Source organism: Anoplolepis gracilipes, chromosome 11 (genome assembly GCF_047496725.1).
Source record: "Anoplolepis gracilipes chromosome 11, ASM4749672v1, whole genome shotgun sequence".
In the NCBI taxonomy this organism is placed as follows: domain Eukaryota; kingdom Metazoa; phylum Arthropoda; class Insecta; order Hymenoptera; family Formicidae; genus Anoplolepis; species Anoplolepis gracilipes.
This window is the reverse complement of record NC_132980.1, coordinates 9,293,472-9,320,911: the sequence shown is the minus strand read 5'-3', so window position 1 is coordinate 9,320,911 and position 27,440 is coordinate 9,293,472. Positions and strand designations below refer to the sequence as shown.

The window sequence follows — 27,440 nt, the reverse complement described above, 5'->3', positions numbered from 1 at the left end:
GACGAAGCAAGACACGATAACCTATCATCGTGATAACTAGCGATAACCGGTACAGAGTACAGAGCTTTACCAGCTTTACGTTTCACTGGAACTTTTTCCTTTCTGTCACCCTTCTAATATCGGGAACCAAGGTATTTTGAAAGAGACATGATGCAAGCCGGTCTGTGGAATTTGGTCACCACCTCGATCAGGGTAAGTCACGAACGAGAAGATGATCATCTCGTTAATATGATCGTGCGAATGATATTTTACACATATGTATCTCTTTCGTAACGTTTTGTAGGATAGTTTATCGTCCATCTCTTTCTTTTAATTTATTTGAGAAAAATCCTCACAATTACGTTTCCACTGATTGTCTATCTTTCAGATGCTATAAGTTTGATGAGAATTTATTAAGTTTGTATCACGACATAAAGATATTTCCACAGATTGATTATGTCATTGCTTTCTCTATGTTAGTTTCCATTGGATCTGTCTTCTTAGTTACACTATTTCTATTCAGACTATAAATAGTGAAGAGAGAAAAATTGAAAGAAAGCATAATGAAAGTATAACTAAATAAAAATACAATGACAGTAAGATGATAGAAGATTTTAAATGTCATCATTCATGCTTATACACTTTCATTTCCTTCTCTTTTCATGAATTTTTATCAGATTTCTTTACATTCGAATACAGACTTCTATATATCGATAAATATATCCGATAATATTGTTTTTTAATAGCCAACATGCATAAAGCGTGTTCTCCCAGGCATGACGACTGCCCAGCAGCGCAGGTATGCAAGTTCGATAGATGCAGATATAGTAGTAATTGGAGCTGGTCCTGGTGGATATGTAGCAGCGATTAAAGCTGCACAATTGGGCATGAAGACTGTATGCGTAGAAAAAGGTCCTACTCTAGGAGGCACATGTCTTAATGTTGGTTGCATTCCGTCAAAATCACTTTTAAACAATTCACATTATTATCATATGGCACACAGTGGAGATTTAGCAAACCGTGGAGTTATTGGTAAGTGACTAACTAAATAGACCTTCCATCAGTAATCAGATTGTATAATAATATTGTTCATGTTGATGTTTTTTTTTATAGTATCAGATGTCCGACTCAATCTTAGCAAACTTATGGAACAGAAATCAAACGTGGTCAAGGCTTTGACCAGTGGTATAGCAGGCCTATTTAAGAAAAATAAGGTTGAATGGGTTAATGGTCATGGAAAAATTACTGGCAAGAATCAAGTCACTGCCTTAAAATCTGACGGATCAGTGGAATCGACAATCAATGCTAAGAATATTTTGATAGCGACCGGTAGCGAAATTATGCCATTTGCTGGTATTGACATCGACGAAAAACAGGTTGTATCCTCGACAGGCGCATTATCGCTTAACGAAGTTCCCAAAAGACTCATTGTCATCGGGGCTGGAGTCATTGGATTGGAATTGGGCTCAGTTTGGCAAAGGTTTGTTTTAAAAATATACTTTATCGAAGAAAGATAATTTTTCTTGTCAATTGTCACCTTTACAGGCTGGGTTCTGATGTTACGGCCGTTGAGTTTTTGCCGACAATTGGCGGTATAGGTATCGACGGAGAAGTCAGTAAAACGATGCAGAAGGTCCTAACCAAGCAGGGTCTGAAGTTCAAACTGGGAACCAAGGTTACGGCCGCTAGCAAGCGTGGCAATGAAATCGTAGTTTCCGTTGAAGACGCGAAGGATTCTAATAAAAAGGAGGACATAGCGTGTGACGTGTTGCTGGTGTGCGTCGGCAGAAGACCATATACGCAAAATCTAGGTTTGGAAGATATGGGTATCGAGAGGGACGAAAAAGGAAGAATACCCGTGAACAACCGATTCCAGACAGTAGTACCTAAGTAAGTACAACATTTTGAATCGATAATGTAGTGCCATTGCTTTAAATTTCCTTTAATATCCTATATTCGAATGATTTCGATAATTTTAATTATTGTTTCATTATCATAATTTAATTTGCAGTATCTATGCTATCGGAGATTGTATTCATGGACCAATGTTGGCTCATAAGGCCGAGGATGAAGGGATTATCACAGTGGAGGGTATTGCTGGAGGTAATCATCGCTCATCATGAATACATCTTTTTTTCTGATATTTGATCTTGACTTAATAAAATATAAATTATTCTAACTCGCGATGCAGGCGCAGTTCATATCGACTACAACTGCGTACCGAGCGTAATATACACGCATCCGGAAGTGGGTTGGGTCGGTAAGACGGAGGAAGATCTGAAGAAAGAGGGCATTGATTACAAGGTTGGCAAGTTCCCATTCTTAGCAAACTCACGAGCAAAAACGAATCTCGATACGGATGGTTTTGCTAAAGTACTCGCCGATAGTAGTACGGATAAGATCCTGGGCGTACATATGATCGGACCAGGCGTAGGCGAGCTCATCAACGAAGCGGTTCTCGCAATGGAATACGGCGCCAGCGCGGAAGACGTTGCCCGCGTATGCCACGCACATCCGGTAAATATTTAATACTGGTTTACAAGATAATTTTACTTCGTATATGAGATTCCTTCGATTAATTAATATATTTGCATTTATATTTATTGGAATCGACTATTCGAATTTTATGCAATTATTGAGAAAAAATCTTAATTAGATTATTATACTTGCTTTACTTGCTATGTTTACTAAATCTATTTACAGACATGTGCCGAAGCACTGAGAGAGGCTCATCTGGCAGCTTACTTTGGCAAACCCATCAACTTTTAAATTACCACGGATAAATAACTTATTATTCTTGTTAGTCCATATTTTCACTGTGCGTTTAGCATTAAGCGTGTCTGTTCCAAATTTTACTGGAATAGTATATTGCATGGACAAACACGTTTAAAATCCAATGCAAATGCACCATGAGAATATGCCGCTCCTTTGACATCTCATCATAGCTTTAATCTAGTCTACGTATCAACGTCATACATTGAATAAATTGTAGCGCATTGTCGCTTAATCACATAAAAGATTGTAAATAAAAGTTTGAAATCATTATACATAGAGGTAATGGTGAATTTGCCTCTACCAAGTGATTACTGTATTTATTACGACTAATAAAAAGATGAGACGTTATATAACTAGATCTTTCAAGTCATTCAAGAAAAATTATATAATTTTTCTTAAACAGACACGCATACATATATATATATATGCACGTGTGTGTGTATGTATAGTTTTTTAAATTTCAATCAATTTTTATTGCTAATTAATTATTAATTATTTATTAATTATAACTTTAACTGTAAAATAAAAAGTAATTTCCTTAATTTTTAATTACACTCTCCAAAGTTTTTAATTTTTGTTGATTTAATTACGTGAAATTTATAGTATGCATTTTTATATAAATAACTTTTGGTGTGATCTGCAAAATGTACGCGCATGCGTACTACGACGCGTCTCGTGCATGAAAACAGATTGGAGGGGAAGAGTAACGGTAATTGACATCGCGCCTAACTTGTCATCGCGAAGCAAGTTTTTCTACTATTAACAAGCTCTATTAAAGGTTGTCCAATGCGATCGCAAACCTACGTAAGAATCAAACTCAAAATTCCGTCATCGAAGGAACTGGAATGAGAATAAATCAACGTTGAATTCGAAACACTAACCTCTCTGGATGCTTCAGGAGTACACAGGATTGGACGAAAAACTGAATTAGAGTAGGTGATTGTATTCTAATAGAAATATGAGGTTTGTACTTGTTCCTCGACGAATAAAATGTATCTAATCTCGAAGTGATACTTATGATTCCCTTGTATTATTTACAGCTAACCTCAACATGAGTTACAACAAGAAAGTTGCATACTTTTATAACCCGGAGGTGGGTAACTTCCATTATGGGCCGGGTCATCCCATGAAGCCCCATCGATTATCCGTGATCCACAGCCTGGTGCTCAACTATGGTCTTCATAGGAAGATGCAGATTTACCGGCCGTACCGTGCCAGTACCCATGATATGTGTCGCTTCCACTCGGAGGATTACGTGGAATTTCTGCAACGCGTTACTCCGCAGAACCTGCAAGGCTACACCAAGTACCTGAGCCACTTCAACGTGGGCGACGATTGTCCCGTGTTCGACGGCCTCTTTGATTTCTGCTCCATGTATACAGGTGCATCGTTGGATGGTGCAACCAAATTAAATAACAACTGCTGCGACATCGCCGTGAACTGGAGCGGTGGTTTGCATCACGCCAAAAAATTCGAGGCGTCCGGCTTTTGCTACATCAACGATATCGTTATCGCTATATTAGAATTGCTCAAGTACCGTGCCCGAGTGCTGTACATTGATATCGACGTACATCACGGAGACGGTGTGCAGGAGGCCTTCTATCTGACCGATCGCGTCATGACCGTGTCGTTTCACAAGTACGGCAATTACTTCTTCCCTGGTACCGGCGATATGTACGAGATCGGCGCCGAGAGTGGCCGATATTACTCGGTAAATGTACCGCTCAAGGAGGGAATCGACGACGGATCGTATATTCAGGTCTTCAAACCGGTGATATCGCACGTGATGGAGTTCTTTCAGCCGACGGCAATAGTGCTTCAATGCGGTGCCGATTCCCTTGCGAACGATCGTCTTGGCTGTTTCAGTCTCAGCACGAAAGGCCACGGCGAGTGTGTGAAATTCGTGAGGGACTTGAATGTACCTTTGTTGACTGTTGGCGGCGGTGGTTACACGCTGCGTAACGTCGCTCGATGCTGGACTTACGAGACATCCTTACTCGTCGACGAGCAAATTAGCAATGAGCTACCGTACACCGAGTACTTGGAATATTTTGCGCCGGATTTTACTCTACATCCTGAAGTTGTGACCAGACAGGATAACGCCAACAGTAAACAATACTTGGAAGCGATCACGCGACATGTCTACGACAATCTCAAAATGATACAACATTCACCGAGTGTGCAAATGCAAGACGTCCCGTGCGACGCGTTGCCACCTGAAGAGGAAAGACAACCAGAACCGGATCCGGACTCGCGACAAAATGCACAGGACACGGATAAGATTGTGGAGCCTGCGAACGAGTATTACGCTGGTGACAAAGATCAGGACAAATTAGATGTGAATGATTCGTGATAAAGACAGTGTAAGAGGTTGTGAAGAAGTTGCTCGAAAACATTCAATTTGATTTTTCGTATGATCGGATATATTATGCTAGATTAGAATTTGATACTAATTCATTGACAAACTGCCATGGAAAATACAAAATACCAGAGAAGAGTCTTTTTATAATTAATTTCAATAATAAACTTGATAAACTATTGTTCAAAATCTGAACTTTTTCGAGACTTCTTATATATTAGACACAAGTACCGAATATTATTGAATGCAATATACTGTTAGACATGATGCAGATATATAAAAGAATTGTACATACAAATATTCATTTTGTAATAATAAACTATGCATATTTTAGTCAAATCTTGCATCAATAAAATTTCAGTGAAATGTATAAAATATGCATATATATCATAGATAACGAAATGTGTTTATTCGATATTGCTATTAAAAGAAGGAATCCATTTCTTAATCGAAGAAGTTGCCCTGACACTATATTTTAATTAGGATATCTGATCTTAAATATCCATTAGGCAAGTTTATTGTTCTACATCAGACAGTAATATCCGTATTGTCTACAATAGTACAACGATGACAAGGACGATATTAATAGCGATAATAGTGTAATAATAGTAATAGCAATAACGATAACGTCTGTGTATCTCTGTCTTGGGGCTACCTCGCTATATCACAGAGAATTTAACCTTCGTAAGATATAATTATTCTTCTCTTTCTCTCTATCTGCCTGCAAAGTAGAAACGCAAAACGGTTCTGGGAGCATGGATTGAGGGAGGGGAGCGGGGGCGAGCGAATCTCTCCGCTCGGTGAGAGCATACTAAATACGCGACTAATTACAATAAATTAGATCTCTTAAATTAAGGCGCTTTGTGTTCTGTACATTCGTATTTTGTAAACTCTACAAAAAGTCTCTTTCGAAAAATAATACACATATAAAAATACTTACGGTACGAGGAACGCAAATATTCTTTATGATTCGATCCATTCTTCGCAGAAAAACGGTGCAAAAGACTACGATGCAGAGACAATGCGTAATATGCTCTTCGCAAACGCGTAGCGCTAGGCCTCGCCTGAAGAATTGCGCGTAGCTTGCGAAAGATTATTCACGAAGCTTATTATTACTCCTGTGTTTTCTCTTTTCTTCTTTTCAAATTTGCCACGACATCCACGTTCTTATAAAGCGCGTACGTATGCGTATATATGCATATATATATATGTATATAAAGTTTTCAGTCTCATAATAACAGCAATTCCATTTGGTGTTTCCATCGAATTTTCTGCATATACTCCAGCGACTCGTACATTTTATGATTTTATGAAACTATATACAGTGCGTACAAGAGGATATATTAGTAGGCAGTGCTGATTCAGCGATCCTTGACAAATCTTTCCGTTTCATATTTCTTTCTTTTCTGTTTTGTCCTATAACATTTGTTTGACTAGATGCTGTTGTTCTTTCTCGCTCATCTCGCGATTCTAAGAGCATTCGATGTGTACAGTTAGGACGTGTGTCTGATGGGCAACATAACAAAGAGTGATCAGTTACGTTTCGAAATGCTTATAAATGCTGGTCACGTACATCATGACCTGTTGCCAATCAGGTCGCTCGAGTTGACACATCTCACCAATGTTCTGTAAAAAAAAGTAATTTTCGTTAATCATTCTGCGATATTCAATAATAGTTTATCGATTAACTTACTAAAGTAGTAGGTATGCCAACACTCTCGGCAGCAGAGAAAGCGATTGAGAAGTTTCGTCGTTTTTCGACTGGCGTCAACGTGTCGTACGGTACCTTGCGCGGTAAATAGGAGTGCAGGATCGCGCACAACGCTAAGCCGTCATTCCAGGAACTACTAAAGTTAGTTATATCGATGTTTCGATAGCCTATCGTCTTGTTTTGACACCATTTGAGCAAAGCATTGCGTTTAGATCCGCCGTTTTTGACTAAACCGTACAGGGGATCTTTTCGCTCCGACAGATCAGTGACGCTGTTTCGACGCACAAAATCGATTGCCTTGGCGTTCAAAGCGGCCGAATCCAACAGCTCGCCCGGATTCAAAACTACAGGCGTCGACTTTGTCTCTGCGCATTAAAAATTGAAGTACTCGATTAGACACGATAAAAAATTTCTTTTTCCAAAATGTGTAAAGGTCTTTATACTTTTGTATTTTTATATCATATAAATATTTTATTCTTATATATTAGATAACTTGAAAATTACCTGATACCGGTTTCTTTGCGATTGTAGATTGTGTTTTATTATTATTCGTCGAATTTGCCGTGCAGATTAAATTATTGATTTGCTGTTGATCCCTGAGAGGAGCTTTTAGAGAGATAATATCTGTGGTCCCAATCGAATTAAGAGATGATGTAGAACTGCTACGACTTCCAGGTCCTAAACACATCAAATAATCGAGTTTCTTAACTTTCAAGTCATTGCATCATAATAAAATGCGTCACAATTTTTATTTTTAAAATATTACAATAGGTTTAATAAAAAATATAAAAATATATTAATGATTTATATAATATTTTATATCTTTTTTTGCAATTTAAAAACAACATCGTAAATAACATGTATTGATAATTACAACTGTACGTATCCTAAAATATACTTACCAACTTTAGCTTGTTTCGTGGCATTCTCAATGCTTTCGATTAGACATTTTACAGAAAGCCTAGAGTCCTGACGCGAAATATTAGCCTTCCTACGAGCAGCAATCTCCTGTTGAACACTCGTCAATACAGATTGTTGAGTTTCCGTCGGTGTACTGGCTGGCCTTGGAGGCGGCTGTTGTATTACTTTTTGATTAGCTGAAAAATGTTCAATTTTTTCGTTATACTTATTGCAAATTATCGCGCATGGTTAATTCCGGACAATAACAGAAGCAATAAGCAATAAATTAACTTTATACATAAAATAAAGTGTAAGGTTAATGATTAAAATACTTAGATTTTAAAAGTTTTCTTAATTTATGAGAATTTACATACTCGTAAAGATTAATTTAATAAAGACAAAAAGATTGATAACACAGAACATAAAAAAGCGAGTATATTGTAGCATAGAGAATTTGAGAAACACAAGAAACAAAGAAAGCCGGGTAACAGTCAACCCTGGGAGGACAACGTGATACAATATATAGACGCTAACGATACGAAGGTACACGAGTTTCTCGTATTCTTTGCCTAGATCGAAGAGCCGGGACGGACAATGGAATCAAACTTCTGCGATACAAGCATAGTTGTGATTCCCATATTAACAGACCGACTTACGGTCACAAGATTTGCTTATTTGCAAGCGCCTTCCCGACGCTGTCCTCAATTCAACGTCCTCCACGATCGTCTCAAACTTTTCTCTCAGGGATGACGTTCGTCCCATCGGTAGCGGTTGATCCTTACATCCATCCGATTCTGAATCGATGCTTTGCGACGTCTTATTCGTCATGCAAAGCTTACTTTCGGAAGAAACTTTTTCGATTTGAGAATTCTCGTTTGCAGCAGTTTGCAAACTACCTTGCAGGAACTTCATACGATTCAATCGTATACGATTCGTTTCCTTCAAATTCGAGTTTTCTAATCCTTGTGTCTCTTTATTACACGAGGAAAGTTTAATTTGACTTTTTTGATCATTGGAAGAATACTCGAGCGGCTCCGAAATCTTTCTTTCATTTCCAGAATAAGTTCTTTTTAACGTTTGGCGTGATGGAATGACCGAGAGCGATGAGAGATATCTTGATGAATCTTTTGAAGTTGGATACGATTTCCGCCTCATTAAAGGAGCATTTAACGCACTGCAGGAACTCTTTCTTTTCTCGAATTTTGACGAATTTATGTTAATTGCAATATTTTTATCAGACGAATCAGATATTTTCGATTCTTCAAGTGTATTGCAAATCTTTTCATTATCAGGTACAGGTATATCGGATGCAGAGTCTGGTACAATTTTTTCATCATCGATGATTACATGTTTTGCTGTCCACAATTGATTATTGCACAGTGTTTTTTGATTTACTGTTTCGTCTTTCGAATGAGAAACTCTTGATGGGAAAAATGTATAATTTCTGCATTTCGATTCGTGTGATTTTTCTTCGCTCTCGTATACATTAACATGATCATCAAGTTTATTCAATGATTCGACATGATTTCTACTTTGTAATGTTGCAGACGTTTCCGATTTTGAAGATGTCTCATTTAAAAGAGAATCAATTACCTTGTAGCTTGGTTTTGAGAAGCGCTTGTTTAAAAATAGCTTTTGCTTTTGTTCGATTCTATTGCTTTCTTTCGATCTTAGATTTACGAGCGATGTATCTGAAAGCGTTCTTAAATATTTGGGACTCGAATCTTCGTTGCGTTGTCCTATGGAATTATTCGATGCGGTCAAAGTTTCTGATGTTGTATTGTCTAAAGATGACGGACCCGTTTCGATGTCGACTAAAGCAGGCGAACTCGTACTGATCTGCGGATTACTGTAACTTCTCTGTAACAGCTTTCCCATTTCCGGATCGACCTCGAACTTCAAGTCGTTCATTGCACACTCTACACCGGAAAATATGTAATCCTTTGGTACAAAGAATCGACTGTTCGAGATGTTGATGCCGTATGCATCTCCGTCAGCGTTTTGAATACCACGAATATTTTTTAACAAGGAACTCTTGGCCATCGCATTTTTATCCGACATGTTCGTGACGGTAATGTACAGTTTCGGATAATCCTCCGCGATTATCGGCGATTTATCTATTGAACTATGGGACTTGCCCCATTTACTTGACTCAAAGTTATTTAAATAGAATTTTGAAGATTCGTTCCTTGAGATTTTCGCTTGCCTCGGATTTTCATTTGCTAAATTGGCATCCGTCTCGTCCGGGATATACTCGGTACGTCGATTGCCGATGTAAAAGGCGGGACAGATTTCAATCTCCTCACCGGAAATGAGTTCGTCCTCCAATTTGATAGTCTTGTTGGTCACTGGCGCAGTTCTCGCGATAGCCAGACTACTATCTGGCATACCGAGTTCGTTTTGACATGGAGAGACGATGGCATTAACATCTTCGAACCTTAGTTTATGTAAATCCTGGCCGCTTGTTGTCGTTTTATTGGATAAGCTGTTTCGTAATGAATGTTTTTTCGAATCGCAACGATTCTTTAATATTGTTCGACCGCGTTTTAATATAACGCTCGCCGTTTTCCGTTTACTCCCATTAGCGATATCAAGTGTCTTGCAGCAACTCACTGCAGTGCTATCTAGTACGCAGTCCAGATTAAGGAAACAGGAATAATTACGAAAGTATTAATAGAAGTATCTCTCGATAGCTATGTAAAATAAATTAAATAAAGAAAGAAGAATTAACATTTGCTAATAAATTTGTTTCCTTTCCTCAAGAAATATCCTTTCTTATGATATTTATTCCGTAAAATTTAAGTTATTTTTTCTCTCTTCTTCTAGAAAAAATAGTCTATATATTAGAATATTTATATATTATATACAAACGCATTTGCTATTGTGCTACCGATATATGTGAAATAGTCTTTTATATGAACCTTTATAATATTGTCACATAATTTCTGCTTCAAAATACAAAAAGGCCGTTTTATTTACCTTTGTTAAGTTTATCGAGCTGTGCTTCCAGCGATCTGAGCTTATCCCTCTGTGCCTTGTTCTCCATGACTACACGCTCGAGCTCACTCTGGGCCTCAGTCTTAAAATCATTGGCAACTCGCACGGTCATGAGGAGATCGGTCTGGAATTGTTCCCATTCTGCATTCTCCTCCTGTCTCAGCTTGCGCTCGTCGGTCAACGCGCGTTCTAACTCGTACTGTCGTGTTCGCGCCTCGCGTTCCCTTCGCTGTTCCTCGCTTAACGCTGCCTTCAGCTCTCGTTTGTCCTCTAGATGCCGTTGACACTGCGTTTGCAATTCCACCAACGAATCCCGAACAAGTTGCAGTTCCGTGCTCACGGACAGCCATTCATCTTTCATCTGATTCAATCTGTATTCTAAGTCATCTATGGCGGATTTCGCGTTGTTTCGAGCTACCTGAAAATTGATTTAGATTATATTTTCTTATCTTTTCTTCTAATATAATATAAATATTCTTCTTTTAGATTGTTATTGGTTTTTTTAAAGATTTTAATTATTGTTAAAGAAAAACTAGAACACTTTTTGATAAAATTTAATTGAAAAGCTTGTAATCATGTTACAAACATAGAGTAAACGTACTTTATACTCCTCCTGAAGTTGCAAGTATTGATCTCTTAGTCGATCTTGGTCGCAATGTGAACGTGCTAACTGTTCCTGAAGCGCTGCCGCTTGTGTCTCTAACGTATCCTTTTCTCGTCTGGCTGCGTCCAACAATTCGTCCGCTTCACTCTTGTTTTCTAGCTGCCTCGATTGTTCCAACTCCTCAATCTTTGCTCGCGCATTTTCCAATAGAGTTCCCAATCGACTGATTTCTATACCGCGATTTGCACCCTCCTGCCTGGCTTCCATCAACTCTATATCTAATTGTTTACGTTCGACACTCGCGGTATCCACTGATGTTTCCAATAATTCAAGACTTTTCGTCAAACGTTCTATTTCAGTCGCTCTAGTGTCAGCAATCGCTTTTATATTTTTCAACTCCTTAGTTAACTCTTCCAGTTTTAGAAGTAGAGCCTCTCGTTCCTCTTGTGCGCTCTATAATTATCATGTAAATAATTAATAACTAATCAGCATTTTATATCATGTATAAATTTAGATACACTCACTTTTAAAAGATCTACAAGTTTCTGTTCCCTTTCTGTATTATACCCTTTGGATGCTTCCTGTGGCTGTTCGTCCCTTAAAAGTAATTCCTGTAAAGTGTCAACCTTGGATCGAGAATCTTCTAGCTTCTCTGTTTGACGGCACAGTGATTCCAAAAGAACTGCCTTCTCCTCATTTAGTCTTACATTATCCGCTTGTAACTCTGCTACATGTGTCTGTGTGATTTTTTATTATTAATTTGTTAGAAGCTATTATCTCTTATGTAATTTCAATAATACTCTTTTCAAATTAATAAGTACTATAAAAACAAACCTGTAAGTCGCTCAATTCTTGGATAGTAGCCTGCAACTCTTCGTTTGTGGAATAATGTGTTTCTTCCATTTGTAAGATCCTGTCCTGCAAACATGCAACTGAAACCTCCGACATTGAGCTAGAAGAGTGCTTGTCCCAATCTGGCGTAGTGCACTGAGCTCCTTCCTGAGGTATACTGGTATTGTTTGCAGAACCGTCATCTTGAGGAATGGCGATAGAGGCTGGTGCAGAATTGTGAAGTCTCGAAGCATCTAGCAACAGTTGTTGTTTCTCTGAATCTGACAGCGGAGAATGTGCCACGTCTCTAAGACGAGCACGAAGCGCTTCGTTTTCTTCAGTAAGACGTTCTAGCTCCAGGCTATGCTGCTCCTATTTGTCAAACCAACAAATACATTGATATCTTGACAGAATAATCTAAAAAGATGTAAATATAATGTGAAAAGCAGAATATGTCTTAATAACAAAATATTGACATTATATTTATTTAATTACAATTCTATTATAAATATTTAAGTCATGGATTCTACACATACACACACACACATAAAGGCCACAATATAATCACGTAACTCCAAACTAGAGAAATTTGTATACATAAAACCACGTGAAAAAAAAAGTATTATTCTAAAAAAAAAAACACGGCAGCCTCACAATCATAACATTCGTCTTGTTTTGGAAACAAGAGTTCGAGCGAGGGACGCTTTAATATTAGGTCTCATAACCATCCCAGTTCCTCGGCGAGGGGCCTGGGGGGAGGGAAGGGGAGTTCGGTACCGGATTCGAGGTTAGAATTTACGCGAACGATCGCGCCGGCAAGTCGGATCGGAGCTCGCGGTCACGAGTAACAAAGACACCGTGATATTTATTGCGTTGCTTCAGAACGAGCGGGATGTACCGTGGGCGACGAGAAGCAACGCTTCTTCATATCGAATCCGCTCGGTTTCCCCGGCTCTCTTCCTCTACCGCTTCCTACGTAAACTCGTAAACATCCCCGCCGCGTTCTACGCCCTCTGGCTCAGTTTTCGTTCAAGCAAAAATCACCTCTCTCTCTCTCTCTCTCTCTCTCTCTCTTTCTTTCCGTTCTTTCTCTCTCTTTTTCTCTAATACTCTAACGGTTACATCGGTTACACGAGTTCTGAAGGGACTGAAAAAAAAAAAAAAAAAAAAACTGATGCAATATTCGATGTGTTGGCACAGAAATCCGAAAATGATCCCTAAGTTTATTTCGCGATCACGGAAATGTGACGTAAATTTTTCATTTTCCTGAGCGACGTGGATATTTAAATGCATCGGGATTGTAACGGAAAGGATTTTATAATTCTTGAGTAACGATCATGATAGGAGGTGGGGAAGGCATGGCGGAGGGTGCATTCCTGCGGAATAATTTCGTGGAGTTGGAATTCATTCGGAATAATAAAAATAAAAAGAACCCGAAGTAATAATAGGATAATAATAATTTTCGATATTTGTATAATAGCAATAAAATTTTCGAACAATTTTTACATTAAAAATGCAGAGCTTTTTGTAAGAATTAAATTTCATAAGTGATTTTATTTTCTCTTACAAGGTAAAAAAAATCATGAAAGACTCATTGTCAGTTGCCCCGAAATGATTGACATTGAAAAATAATAAAAGAAAATTGAAGTTTCTTTAAAGAAAATATTGATTTTCTACAAGTACTTATATATTTGTGTATATTTTATAATACTAGATAGACTCTGAGAATAGCAACATGTTTTATCGGTTCGATCTATTTAACTGCAATTTAGATGCAAAGAGGATATTTTTACAGCCACTCCTTGTCGATTGTACCTTACGTTGTCTTCCTTGTACGGTTGCAAAAACGCAAGGAAGAGAAGAGGGGACGGCGTAGGTATGCACGTGTGCAGCACTATGCATATTTAGGAGGGGAAGGAAAGAATTAATGCAAGGCGTCAACTGCAGATGAATCAGAACAACATCACGTCGCGATGTAATTTATTCATCGAGTGCATTTTGCGACGCAATCGCTAAAATGCTTTCTTGCATTCTAATCGTCAATATCTTTAAGCTGATTATAATACAGCTGTAAAGATGCGAAATAATATAATTTTGCACGAATAATCCCACTTATTTAGAAAATCAATAAACTCGTAATACCTTGAATCTTTTATAATGTTAAAATAATTTTAAATTAAATCATTCAAGTAAAATATTTCTCTCGATCAATATGTTATCTATCAAGTATTATAAATAAAGAAAGAATTGAAATTCAATAGTAAATTTAGAAACTTTTTTATTTAAAATTCATGTGTTTTGCGTGGTATTATGTATGATTTCAATCGTATAAAATTATAATAAAGAATTTCTATATCTGCACGCATCCAGATAAACAGTTGCTCCGAAATAGCAGTTGGCTCCAATAAGCGAAATGAGGAGAAGGACACGGACGATATATTATTCGTCACAACCACCGAATTGTATGGAAATAACGGCTGTAATGATGCTTTATTTATATCACTCGACTTTTCGCTTCTGGTAACTATGCAAGAAATTCTTCGAATTCTTTTATCGTCAGAACCAATTTAAACAAGTAATCCATATAAATAAAAAAAAAATATACAATATATTACACTTACAATATATACACTTGTCTATTGCATACTATATATATTGTATATTTTTTATATGCCTATTTGCATTGTGATCGTTCGAAAAATAATAATTTTAATTTTAATAAAAGAAATAACAAAGACGATTAAGAAATTATATATCTTGATTCGATATCGAGAAAGAGATAGACTCGTGATACAGAAAAATCATACAAGTGTAATAAAATCTCTCGAAGAAATCAAGAATAGTCATCGCATATCGATAAGATAAGACAGATTGCATCAATCGGTATCAACACAGTATCAAAATTTCAAACAATGATTATAATGCAATTTGCAGATATCATGTTATTTCAAAAGTCCTGATTTCGACGAGAGAGAGGAAAAATCATTTTTTAATATACATATACATATATGTATAATATAATGAATTAATAATAAAATTAATATAATGAATTAATAATAATAAAATAATCGGTTTGACAATTGAACTTGGTGGACTTGTCAAAAGGCTTACCTTGAGGGAGACGAGCTCGGAGTGCAACTCGCGCAAATTTTGAGCCTCGGACACAGCGTCGTGCAGGCTCGCCTCGAGGCGCGCGCGATCCTTGCGTAAGGCCTCGATCTCGCGCTCCATCTCCTGCATCCTGCAGGCCTTGGCGGTGCTCTTGGATGTCGTCGATGTCGCTTTGGATCTGGCCGGCTCCTTGCCGCCCAGGGAGCCGGCCCAGTTGTTCCCGGTCGACGGAACGTCGCTCTTCGCCTCCAGCGAGGAGGCGCTCGACGCCTGGCGCAGCGGCGCCGATTGCTGTTGCTGCTGCGCCGACTGCTGGCTGGGTTGTCCTCTGCGAAACAGCGATTTGAACTTCATCATGGTCACTCGACTGAACCACGTATCTCAAACGATCGTTTCTCGTTAATGAGAGAGGAAGTCCGAGGGAAACGTAAGTGGGATGGATTTTTCTTTATCCGAATCTCGTCGAGGAGAAGCGTCTACTAGGCAGCCTGCGACCTGGAACGACCCTCGCCGTCAACGGACGATGACATCGTCCTCTGTTCCCGTTAGCGAACTCGCTTCAAGGACTCGGACAAGGGAGGAGACGACGGTATGATTCCCGTCATTCTGTCATCTGGTTACGATGAATGGAGGTTGTTGTTAAGTCACGGATACGAATTGACGGCGACTACCGCGGGTGTTCGATAACTGTCTCCCGATTAAATTCTCACGGAAGGACAGTGTCGATGTGCAATGAGAGATTCATCCTCGAGAGTTTGATAAGGAGTTCTGATAAAGGCTTCGATTGTGTGCCAGTTAACAGAATATCCTTTAAATGAATAGCTTTCCGATATCAAGATTGTATGAGTAATATATTTTAATTATCACTTTGCAATTATATTAAAATTTGCAGCGAGATTTCTTCAAGTCCAAGATGCATCAAGTTATGATGCATTTAAACACAGCCTTGCTTAGAAAGCTTTTATTGTTGGTCCAGATAGGAATTAATCCGTATCCACGCGATTAGTTTATTTGACGAGGGCAATTGCGAAATCGCGTAACGCGAGAGCTCCTCGACCTTAAAACGCATTTAAAACTCAATATATCTTTAATGCGCTCGGAAGCGCAATTATATTTATCAAGATATAAATGAATAATTTAATCGATATCTTCACAATTAGTTTCTAAAGGACGATTATATTTGATAAAAAAAAAAAAAAAAAAAAAAAAACGAAAATTCCTCAATCTTTAAATTCGTTTAAGATTCGATGCACTTTCAATGTGTTCGATAACACACAATTCACTATTGTCAATTTAGTTAAAGTCAATTAATCAATTTCAATAAATTCCTCTGAAATGCAAGCAGAAAATTCACGTCGAGAGTTGTTGGACCATTCAAATTCCAATGCACTTTCAAAATGCATTTAAGACACATAATCTAAAACTCAATTCTTCAAAAATCACCAAATTCCTAAGCGGCCGAATGAACAACGCGATTCACGCGAGCACAAATCAGAATAAATAATGATAATAAAAAATATTTAATTTCTTCAGTCACATCACTCACGAAATTTCAGTTCCATTTAAAAAAACGCATTCAGATGCGTATTTTCCGCGAGGCGATTCAGTCCCCGGCGCCTCTAAATATGCAAATACAATAACTTTGCCATCGGGAATTTCACGGAACAGCATCGTTAGCAGCGTTCCGTTCGCTCCTGAAGCCGGTCATCTCCGGGATAAGAATCTCTCTCCTTCATTCGGAACACAACGTTATAACGACATGGATGAACAATCGCCGCATCGTGTGGCTCGCGCTCGTCGAGGAATTCGAAGATTCGTGCGTGAGCGAGCGGCCTCGAGCCACTTTCTTCGACGCGCCGAGAGTCCTCGCTTCGTCTTCCTCTTGGAAGACGACCGGGTCGGACCGGGTGGAACTCGGATGGTGACTCGGAGGAGTCTCTCGTCGCGCGGCGACCACTTGTTGCTCTCCGTTTCGTACGAGCAGGGAGCCGCGGAAGAACGACCAAGAGTGGCCGCTGACTTCTCAAGGATGTCCAAGGACGACCCAAGGCACGACAGCCGGCAAAGGAATGTTCTCGAGAAACAGAAATTCGGTTATCCGATCATTGGAGATATCAGAAACGATACATACCGTACGACGATGCATCGAGTACTGAATACTCGAGTCGACAGTTTCGCGTCTCGCGTCTCGCCCTCTCTTCTCTTCCCCCTCCCCTCCTCTCTCCTATAATTCTACCTTGATCCCCTCTCCTCGCCTTCCCGACCAAGGCTTTTCTTAGGCCGCCTCGCTGGACCCCGAAGGGCCAACGAGTTGTAAATGTAACCAGAGGTCGTACTCAGGCCACATTCGTCGGCCATTGAGGAATTCTCTTCGTCACAAATTCCCTCGTGATCCCTCGCGTCGCCTTTTAAAGAACATAATTATAGATTACTTTAAACTTATCCGTGCGTTATTCAGCCCGAGGAAATTATACGGAATAGGTCCGACGACGGCCAAACTTAAATAAGTTCCGAAAAAAAAAAAAATTATTGGATAATGATTTTAAATTAAATACACCTGCGTAATATAGTAAATATTTAAGGTACAAAATGTAAATTTGTTCAGTCTTGTTATATCAACCTTACGTCTCTTATTAGAACAAGTATTCTTTATCAAAAAATAAATTTTTTTTTTCTATCAAAATTTAACATTACATTCTTTTAATATTTTCTTTCGAAACTTTGATAATTAAATTGTTTAAATTAAAATTGTTATTAATTATATTTGTCACTTAAGATTCCATTATAAATTCATTTTAAAGGATAAGATTTTCTTGCTTATAATCTCAAGGTTTTCGTGCCTAAACATTTTTAAATAAAATATTTTACACAAAAATATTCTTTCAGTATTTGATAGTTAATCAGGTGTATGAGAAGCACCTATTAACCAAACACCCTTGATGACTTTCAGAATTTCGGACTGTTTCAAAATAAGATTTAGTGAAGCCAAGGTTGGTAATAAATTCAATTGTCAAATATCGATTTATTAATTGATTGTCGACCCTGTGTGCTGTGCGTGTGTACAAGATACAGGAAGGGTTAAGGCAATCGTGGCAATAGTAGATTAGCGATCTCCTAGCGGACGATTGCCCTTTGACGCGCTTCGATAACTCGGAATCGCATCGATTTTCGATCAAGAGGAAGAGAAAAAGAAAGAAAGGGAGAGAGATAATTACCCGGACGAGAAATGATGATACGGGAGAGAGATAGAGACAGCCATTGGGCTCTTGGGAACGGGTACGCGCCTCGTCGCCGTCGAAGATGGCACGACCGTGGAAGAGAAGGGAGGAGAGAAGCAGAGAGGAGAGCTGCTTAAGGAGGCCACACGGAATCCGCAGACGTCTCACCGGTCGACCAGTTTTCTCATACGGTCGACATATGGTATGTACCCGGTGGCTGAAAGGTCTATCGTCTCTCCTATCGCGATTTAAAGTAAATAGAAACAAGCAACTTTCTTTATATCTATACTTATATTCATTATTATTTGTACAACTATACTTATGTATATACTGTTTATATCTGAGAACTTGGATTCGTATCTGGTTACACATCTGCTTAATTTTACTGGTATTTATTTTTTTAAATTATAATATAAAATAAAGTAACTAAACTTGAGTATCTAATATTGTATATATTACGTCTAAAAATTTCTTGTATGCATACATGTAATTGCATTCAAGTACTAAGTGTAAAGAAATTTTTCTATCAGAACTCGTCAAGGAACAGGATGGAATGTGGCACATTCAAGACATCAAACTTATCCGTTCTCTCGTGTTGCTCATTAAACGGTCAACTGGCAAGCAGATACTGTTATCAATTGTATTTAATTCTTATCAATGTTGTAAAAGTATTTATGATATCGCTCGCACCTATCAAAGCGTCATTATATGGTGTCATAATTCTTCGAGCTACGTTGACATTTTGTAAATAAGAAATTAGATTAAATCGAAATTAGAGTATTCAAAGATACGAGATAAATTTAAATTCTAACTTTACATCGTTCCTTTATACATAAAAACACGATTGAGAAAAGTGTGTAAAAATATTATTTCAAAAATTTAAATTATTAATATTATTAATGCGAATAATGTTATTATCAATAAACTGACAAATATTTTAGCACAATTTCTACGAGGATTTAAACGTTTAATTTAGCAAATTCATGTTTTGTAAATAAGAAATTAGATTAAATCGAAATTAGAGTATTCAAAGATACGAGATAAATTTAAATTCTAACTTTACATCGTTCGTTTATACATAAAAACACGATTGAGAAAAGTGTATAAAAATATTATTTCAAAAATTTTAATTATTAATATTATTAATGCGAATAATGTTATTATCAATAAACTGAAAAATATTTCAACACAATTTCTATGAGGCTTTAAACGTTTCATTTAGTAATTTCATACTTTATAAAATGTTAACCCTCCTATTATGCAAAATCTTGGAAAACAAATATTTTAACATTCAGAGTTTGATGCGGTTCGACAAGGGAGAAAGGAATCGAAAGCAAGATGACGCATGCTTCGCGATTGCATCGTGATGTGCGGTAAAATCGTTCGTCCGTAACGACGGGGTCCCGCATCGGGCCCCTGACACGGATGCATTCGCACGTGCACCAAACCTCCGCGCCCGGGACAAACCGGTATGCGTTTTTCCGGCCGACGGAAATACGACACTCCTCGACGACGGTCCCTCGAGCTCTCTCGTCAGCTGGTATACGAGCCGTTGGACGATGCTATAATAATCGCGAGTAAAAATTCCAGCAAAAATAGCATATATACTTTCCCGCATAATCACTCCACACCGTAAAACTTTAGAGATTCCTCGCGTTTTTTGCCAGAATATTTTACATTAAAAAAAATAGGAATATAATTTAGAAATTTAAATCGTTACAATTTTAATTTGCTTTAGAAAAATATAAAATTATGTCACGACAATAATAATGTATTTTTCAATATCAAAATACAATAAGTCACAATTATTCGCTTAATTTTATATATCAAAAAGCATAAATCTCAAAGCTTCTTTTCTTTCTGTACTTTCACAAATTATATTGTTCTTCAAAATGGACTGGATATGATTTATATTACTCGTGACTTATATTACAATGGCTCGTATATCCGCTCGAGAATCGCAGAAAAATCACCTAAGGATACTTTATGCTGCCACATATCGATCGTAATCCAAGTAGACGGATAACAGCAGCACATGCGGTTACTCCTTGCGCGAATCGGCGTGGTGTCAATTTTCGTGCACGTGGCGAGGCAATAAATGTTCGCAACGTCATCGTGCAGAGGACGACGTGATCGAGCCGGACGGGAAGCTCCGAGATCGAAGAGATAACACGGAACAGAGACAGTACTGTGCCCTGGTGCGGCATCCGCGACCGTTTCATGAGATTCCGTTACGACGAATACCAATAGAAATTTTCGGATCATCTCTTAGAAACGGTATTTTGCTCAATTATTAAAAAAATATAAATTTTTTTTATTCCATTGTTCTATAAAATTAAAAGAATTGCTTGTAATTCAATTCTATTAATTAATAAATGACTCGACAAAATAAAATTTTCGCATTCTAGGTATTATATATTACAGTTTTACCTTCTTATATTTTATTTGACTTCAAAATTTTAAAAAATTCAACAAAATTATATAAACAAGTAAAATTCTCTTCGAGGAGAATGAAACTTATTTGGATTAATTTATTGTGCACGGTTTTCCATTATATGGTGTTTTCTACGACATTCATCGGATATTAATAAGTTCCCAATCGGAATGATTGCTGACTTGTCACGTCAATTTAGACCTTGAAACAAAAAAAACGGCTTAGCGCCTCGAAATTTACAGATCTGTTTATTAATCATTATTCATTCAGTCATTAATATTTCAACATCGTATCATAGTGATATGTAAGCAGTTATTAGCGCGCATACCGAAGCCGAAGACACAAGACTCTGCGCGATACGATTTAAATTTCTTGCAGAGCGTGCGCGATATGCATATCGTCGTCGAATTCAATGAGCGTTGTCTCAAGGCAATTTTATATTACGTGATCGCCGAGATAAAAATGTTTGTCGCGTCGCTCTTGAATTACGTGGCTCACCTGAGAGTAAATATATTTGCATGCTAAATCGTGACGTCGTTAATTCAAGCGCATTTTAGATTCAACATTTTCACAGTTTTTAACTAATAATTCGATTTATAATTAATATTTAATTTTGCGGCGAGAATATATTCTTTATCAGATATATAATTGTACATTTAATTAAATTATAATTATACCTTGTAAAAAAATTAAATCGTTTTTAAATGCAACCGTAAAATTGTTGAGTTATATATTTCACAATATTTCATTTCGTATTTCGAAAAATATTGCAGTTATTTTTTTTACTTGAATCAACAATTGATTTATATACTCCATTTCACATTTATTTAGAATTGCAATGCCATTATCATTATTGCGATGAAATTCTGAGGAAAGATGAAATCCTATTCTATTTTCAAACATTATCAAAGATATCCAATACAAGCAAATACTTGAAAAAAGAAAAGAACGGTTCTGTTTTATCGAACTCAGGTCTCAGGTTTGTTTAAAGTGTGTGTACCTTTATCTCACGTGAACGAGACACAGTAGATATCCTTATCACAAGGTGTAGTGAACAGACCGACCGGCCGTTCGTATCGGCCACTGACGTCATTCTGTCTATAAAGGTGTTTCTGTTAGGGAGAGATAAATTATTTTTTTCGTTGTCGAGTTTGAAGTTATGCAACTGTCATAATCGTGAGAGAGAAAGCGACTGCGAAGAACGATGAGAAAATAAGAGGGATCTTGTAAAGAATACTTCACCGAGGGAAGGAAAAATACGTTGTGTCTGGGAATGGCAAAATCTTGAACGAGATAAACGAGAGAAAAAATCCAAAGTACAGTAACAAGAGCGTAGAAGGGAAACAGAGCGTGATATTTATTACTGTGTAAACGTTCATCGGCGCAGCCATTTGTGCAAATAAATATTGTAACAATCATAATCTCGCGTCGAGGGAAATGTTCGAAAACATCTCCTGTCGTTCTCCTCTGTCTCTGTACAGCTGACAGCTTTTTCCTCCCCCTTTTATCTCTTTATCTCTGATTTTTATCAAAAATACATACATACAACATTACAATTTAATACAACGATCCACCGAACTTGTCCCGCGAAGACTCGGAATTCATCGTTTCGATGGACCAAGTAAGACTCGCGGTTGGAAACGTGACGATAAATCCGGGAGCGAATCTTTTGAGAGCAATGACGTCACTCGTATACTCGTCTCTCATTGTTTCTTTCTCGCTCGGACGCGGGAGAGAAGTCAATTGCCTCCCTGCCCTTCTTCGGAGACCCTTTCGTTTAGAAGCCGCTCGCTCGTTTCCACGCGCGCATTACAAAGCAGCGGAGGCGGCCGTTTAATCGTCGTCGCTCAACAGTGGCTGCTTTGTTGAGATCCCTGTCTCCGCTTCGCGCGACAAAACCAAGAGACAGCGTTTAAACGCCCGATACATCACCGACCGTGTCACGTTCTTGCCGCGTCGTTAAATTGAGTACAGATGCCAGCAGGATAATAAACTTCTTACGTAAAAAAAAAAAAATTCGTTACGATCACTTTTTAGTTTCTCATCACACATTTTTCATTGATTTTCCTAGAGGGAATTATTTGATAACTCAATGTTACAAGTGCGATAGATCTGAATTATCTTTAATTTTCGAAATTAATTTTTTATAAAATTAAAAAAAAAAAAGAACGTTCAAATATAATAAATCCGAAGATTGTTTGATATCTATTAAAAGAACAAGCGTTAAAATAATTAAGAAAAGTATAATTATTTAATATAATTCTAAATAATATCTCTATATCTGCCTTCAAATTCTCAAAGTACTTGAGAAAATTAAAATACTATAAAAATAAAATAAAAAATCTGATTTTATATAATACAAATTGAATCTTGTGTTTTTTATAATTAACCCCTATTCCGCATTAGTGGGTTATTTTTGTCCGTGATTTTTCTAACAACGTCAATTTTCGAAAATGAATAATCATAAAATAATAATATATTTAAGCAAATTATTTTTCAAATTTATTATTTTAGTCTTTATTTAGAATTAAAAATTTATATAAATTTTTTTCAGATTTTTTAAAACAACACTTTTACATATTAATAAACTTGTTGAAAATACTCTGACCCACCTGTATAGTTAGAAGGTGCCAAAAATAACAGTGCGGAATAATAAGGGTTGACGCTTTAATATAAATTTAATTTCGAAGAATAATTTTTTCATGATTTCAAAAGAAACTGCAAATGCACAAAACTTGCCTTGATGAAATAAATGCAGTTGGCATTTCAACTATTATAATAATCCAGACATGTTGCGCTCTGGTGAGAACAATGATCGCGTCACACATTACGTTAAAAAGTGAGTTTCTATCTCGCAAGATCGCTTTCGCGGAGAAAAATCGGGTTATCTGCTAATCTCTCTTACAGTATCATCCGCGATGTATCTTCTCTCTCGCGATTTTACGCGACTCGACGCAAATGCGGCGAACGCACCGGCGCGCGTCGCGCCGCCCATTGACTTTTGATTCACTGGGTATGTGGGTCGGTACCAAGTGCCGCTCTCATTGCCAGAGAGTGGGTCGTTGGCTAGTGATGGGCCTGAGACCCACGCGTGTGCACCGGGATATCGATACCTAAGTGTTGGCGAATATCCGAAGGCGCAAGTTGTTCAGCAAAGATTTATATGATGCAGAATATATGTGATAGATATAATATATTAAATTTGTGATCGAAATATAACCGAAACAAAAGTGTAAGAATTAAATAAACGCGCATAATATATACTCTCGATCTTTACAAAATATACTTTCGATCTTTACGAATTAAAAATTGAAGTTCTCAGGAACAGACGCGTGGATTACAGTTACGATGATAAAATCGCGAATCAGCTAGCTTCATTTTTAATGTTTAAAATAGTTAAGAATTATGATTTACTCTTTTTTACCGAAATTATTACAGATTTTGTAAAAAAGAAATACTTTAGAAGAAAGTTTGCAGCTTCGATAATATAAATAACATGAATTATTGTAGCCTGGAGAATTTTAAACTGGTTTAAATCACGCGACGTTATATACAAAGATAGTAATTCGCCTCCTTTTATCGGTGAACGATATTTCGAAAGATTCGCGAAATCCAGCCGCCGAGAAACGGGAAATGAGAGAAAGTGAGTCGGGAATGCCAGTTGCACGGATACAAAAGCATCAAGAAAATCTCGATACCAATTGTTCAATAATATTGTTCTTAACTGCAATGTGCAAATTGACCGTTTTTAATCTTGAACAATTTTTAAATGTGTATTTATAAATTTTTAATCTTCTTTGTATATTAGATAAGTTTCAAGTTTCCACGTATCGCATGATACTAATTAGGTAAAAATACGAAAAATTAATATTAAGAATTTTATTTGTTTCAATAACTTTCATTCATCTATTAATATGTTGCGCGCTTTTTCTTATTTTATACTTATATCTCTTTCGATTTTATTATTCTTTGTAAGTCACATAATTAAATAAACGCGCACCAAACTTCTATATTTTTGCGTCACCTTATATGTGCTTTATTACGTCGTCAATTATCGCTGTCTGACTCTCGAAACTCGTTTTAGTAAATGACGATTTATTTATTTCCAGCAAATGATGATTTATTTATTTCTAAGGTAACGGCACAGTTCGCTGGACTCGCCTTATAAATCAATAATGAAAAAGTGACTGGGTTTGACGTGGCTAGATATTTTCGGATGAAGATCGATTTGTCGATTATGCGTCGAAAATACATGGCGCAAATTAAACGCGATTATTTGCGCGTCAAGTGATTGCTTTTGCATGCCATAGTTATATCTGATATACATAAAACCTAGGCCGCCAAAAAATCGGGCGTATCAAGATTAAAGAAAAAGAAAACAAAAGATAAGGAGAACTCGCGCGTAAAGAAAAATCTCAATTGACTGCTAAGCGTTCACTTCGAGATAAAAATTCATAGACACGGAAATACTGTACCAGATACATATATCGAGGTCAACCAGAGAACGCGCATACACAAGAATCAGGAATGCTGTATATAAATATATGTTAATATATTATATTTTATGTCGCTAAAATATTTTTTTTAAATAAAGAAAAACATAAGAATATATTACGTAAAATAAAAATTAAGTAATAATTGCATATAAAAAAGTATCAATCGTTTTTCGCGAAAATTCGCCTGTCGCGTACATCGATTATCCATTATCAATTATCTGTCGTCAATTCACCTTGGAAATAAAGATCGCGTATCTCACCGAGATATACATCAAGATCGCGATCGAGCATTCGGTGACGTGGTGGCGATCTCGACGACGACCTGACAGAGGAAGAATCGAGATTACCCGGAGATATGTATACATATATCTTGAGTACCATTCGTACAGCGCGTGGCATCGAGAAATCGATGGGGAAAGGAGTCCGGAGCCCGGGGCCGGGTCGTCGAACCCGTTCGCGCGAACTAACGACGAACGGACGCATCTCGTCGCGCGCGGCACTTTTTTCCCCTCTCTTCCTCTCTCTCTCTCTCTTTCTTTCTCTCTCATTTTTTATTTTATAAACGACGCACACGCAAGGAATCATGCTTGAGGACTTACTTTAGCCGCTGGCTTGCCGGCTTCGTCGCCTTGTCTCCTCGGACGATGGTGCGCTCCTCGACTTTCTTACTCGCCGCCGGCCTCCTCGCGCTGAAGAGCGACGCGACCGTCGTGTCTCTCTTTCGCCCCGCGATCGGAGCTGATCTCGCTGGTGCCGCTGTCGGCTCCGCGGCTTTTGTCCTGAAATCCGCATTAATTGTCTGCGATTAAATTAAGGATTGATATATATTTTTTTTTTCTTAATTGATGGAGGCATCGACCGCGGCGAGGCTAATTGGACGAAATCGCGCGATGCGCTCTCATTCTGTTCATTTCGGAGACCGCAGTCGTAAAGACGTCACTTCCGAGGCGCCGGGTTAATATTAACTCGTTAGATACGCGTGTGGCACATGTGTAATCTGGGGAAATGTTATGTATTTTGTATTAACAGGCAGTCGATATATCATACGAATCGTTTGTTATAAAAATTAATCGATTATGCGAACCGATGATCAAAATATTGAAGAATTGTTTTAAAAAATAATACAACGATAAATATGGAGCGGCTCATACTATTTATTCGTTCGAATGTCGTCATATGAATGAACAATAAGATTAAGGTCGTGCTATTGTTTATACATATCGGCTTCACTGACATACCATCACGATATTACGTGACTCAAGATCAATGACACGATGGACCGTCAGAAAATATAATCCAAGTTAATAATGTAAAGGCCTAGTAAATTTTCAATGAATAAATCTGAAATATGTATTAACGATAAGCAGTCGACGTATCATACGAATCGTTTGCCATAAAAATTGATCAATTATGCGAGCCGAAGAGATATAAAATATTAAAGAATGATCGCGTTTTGAAAAGTAATACGACGACAGACGTTACTATTTCCTCGTTTGAATATCGTAAGATTGACTGATAAAAAGAATCAATTCAACACCGGTTAAATAATTAGGTAAAAAATCAACGAGAAACATACACATATGTATAGAGAATAAACGCGTTTTGTAAAATAATTACGACGGTAGACACGCAGTGTGTGAGACTTGTGTTACTACCTCGCTTGAGTGTCGCCGTGCGAATGACAAGGCCAAGGCCGCGGTATTGTTTACATATAGGTAACACGCATGTCTGCGCTGTACGTCGGCGTAGTAAGACAGTAGTACGAAATAACGGGTGACGCTTATCATCACGAATTATTTATACGCGGAATATTTTGTACGTAATATTTTTACCATCGGCTCGCGTGATTGATAAACAGTTCGAGTGGTATATCGTCTCCTTAATAATATATATGTATTTCGCGAGATTTATGCGTTGAAAAAATCTTTTATGTTTTTGCAATACTAATTTCGATTATATAATTTAATCGACCATTTATCATATCATTAACTTGATTCGCGTAGTATCACGTAATATCAAAGTGAA

General features: G+C 37.5%; 3 protein-coding genes across 14 annotated transcripts in view; 2 read left to right on the top strand and 1 right to left on the bottom strand.

The window, feature by feature from the left end:
- On the top strand, positions 1 to 3,108 carry LOC140671457 (dihydrolipoyl dehydrogenase, mitochondrial). The gene is made up of 7 exons (XM_072902768.1): positions 1 to 192; positions 726 to 1,011; positions 1,093 to 1,459; positions 1,525 to 1,869; positions 1,991 to 2,082; positions 2,171 to 2,496; positions 2,683 to 3,108. Exons 1-7 carry the CDS (start codon positions 148 to 150, stop codon positions 2,746 to 2,748), a joined length of 1,527 nt encoding a protein of 508 aa, XP_072758869.1. The 5' UTR covers positions 1 to 147; the 3' UTR covers positions 2,749 to 3,108.
- Positions 3,109 to 3,426: 318 nt separating this feature from the next.
- On the top strand, positions 3,427 to 5,348 carry Hdac3 (histone deacetylase 3). Of its 2 annotated transcripts, none has more exons than XM_072902664.1 (2): positions 3,427 to 3,686; positions 3,795 to 5,348. In XM_072902664.1, exon 2 carries the CDS (start codon positions 3,806 to 3,808, stop codon positions 5,105 to 5,107), a length of 1,302 nt encoding a protein of 433 aa, XP_072758765.1. In that variant the 5' UTR covers positions 3,427 to 3,686; positions 3,795 to 3,805; the 3' UTR covers positions 5,108 to 5,348. The 2 variants fall into 2 exon arrangements, with proteins under 2 accessions (XP_072758765.1, XP_072758764.1); XM_072902663.1 differs by having other exon boundaries at positions 3,427 to 3,717; positions 3,795 to 5,347.
- A 152-nt stretch (positions 5,349 to 5,500) lies between these two features.
- Positions 5,501 to 27,440, bottom strand: part of LOC140671400 (cytospin-A) — a 44,384-nt gene continuing 22,444 nt past the window's right edge. For 8 of the 11 annotated variants that reach the window (XM_072902645.1, XM_072902648.1, XM_072902650.1 and 5 more), the window contains 11 exons: positions 26,015 to 26,194; positions 15,268 to 15,595; positions 12,160 to 12,528; positions 11,850 to 12,062; positions 11,323 to 11,778; positions 10,704 to 11,139; positions 8,381 to 10,348; positions 7,727 to 7,921; positions 7,329 to 7,502; positions 6,807 to 7,189; positions 5,501 to 6,739 (listed from right to left, as the gene is read on the bottom strand). In XM_072902645.1, coding sequence (XP_072758746.1) covers positions 6,650 to 6,739; positions 6,807 to 7,189; positions 7,329 to 7,502; positions 7,727 to 7,921; positions 8,381 to 10,348; positions 10,704 to 11,139; positions 11,323 to 11,778; positions 11,850 to 12,062; positions 12,160 to 12,528; positions 15,268 to 15,595; positions 26,015 to 26,194 — 4,792 coding nt within the window. In that variant the 3' untranslated portion in view covers positions 5,501 to 6,649. The other 3 variants (XM_072902654.1, XM_072902653.1, XM_072902652.1) reach the window with 3 other exon arrangements.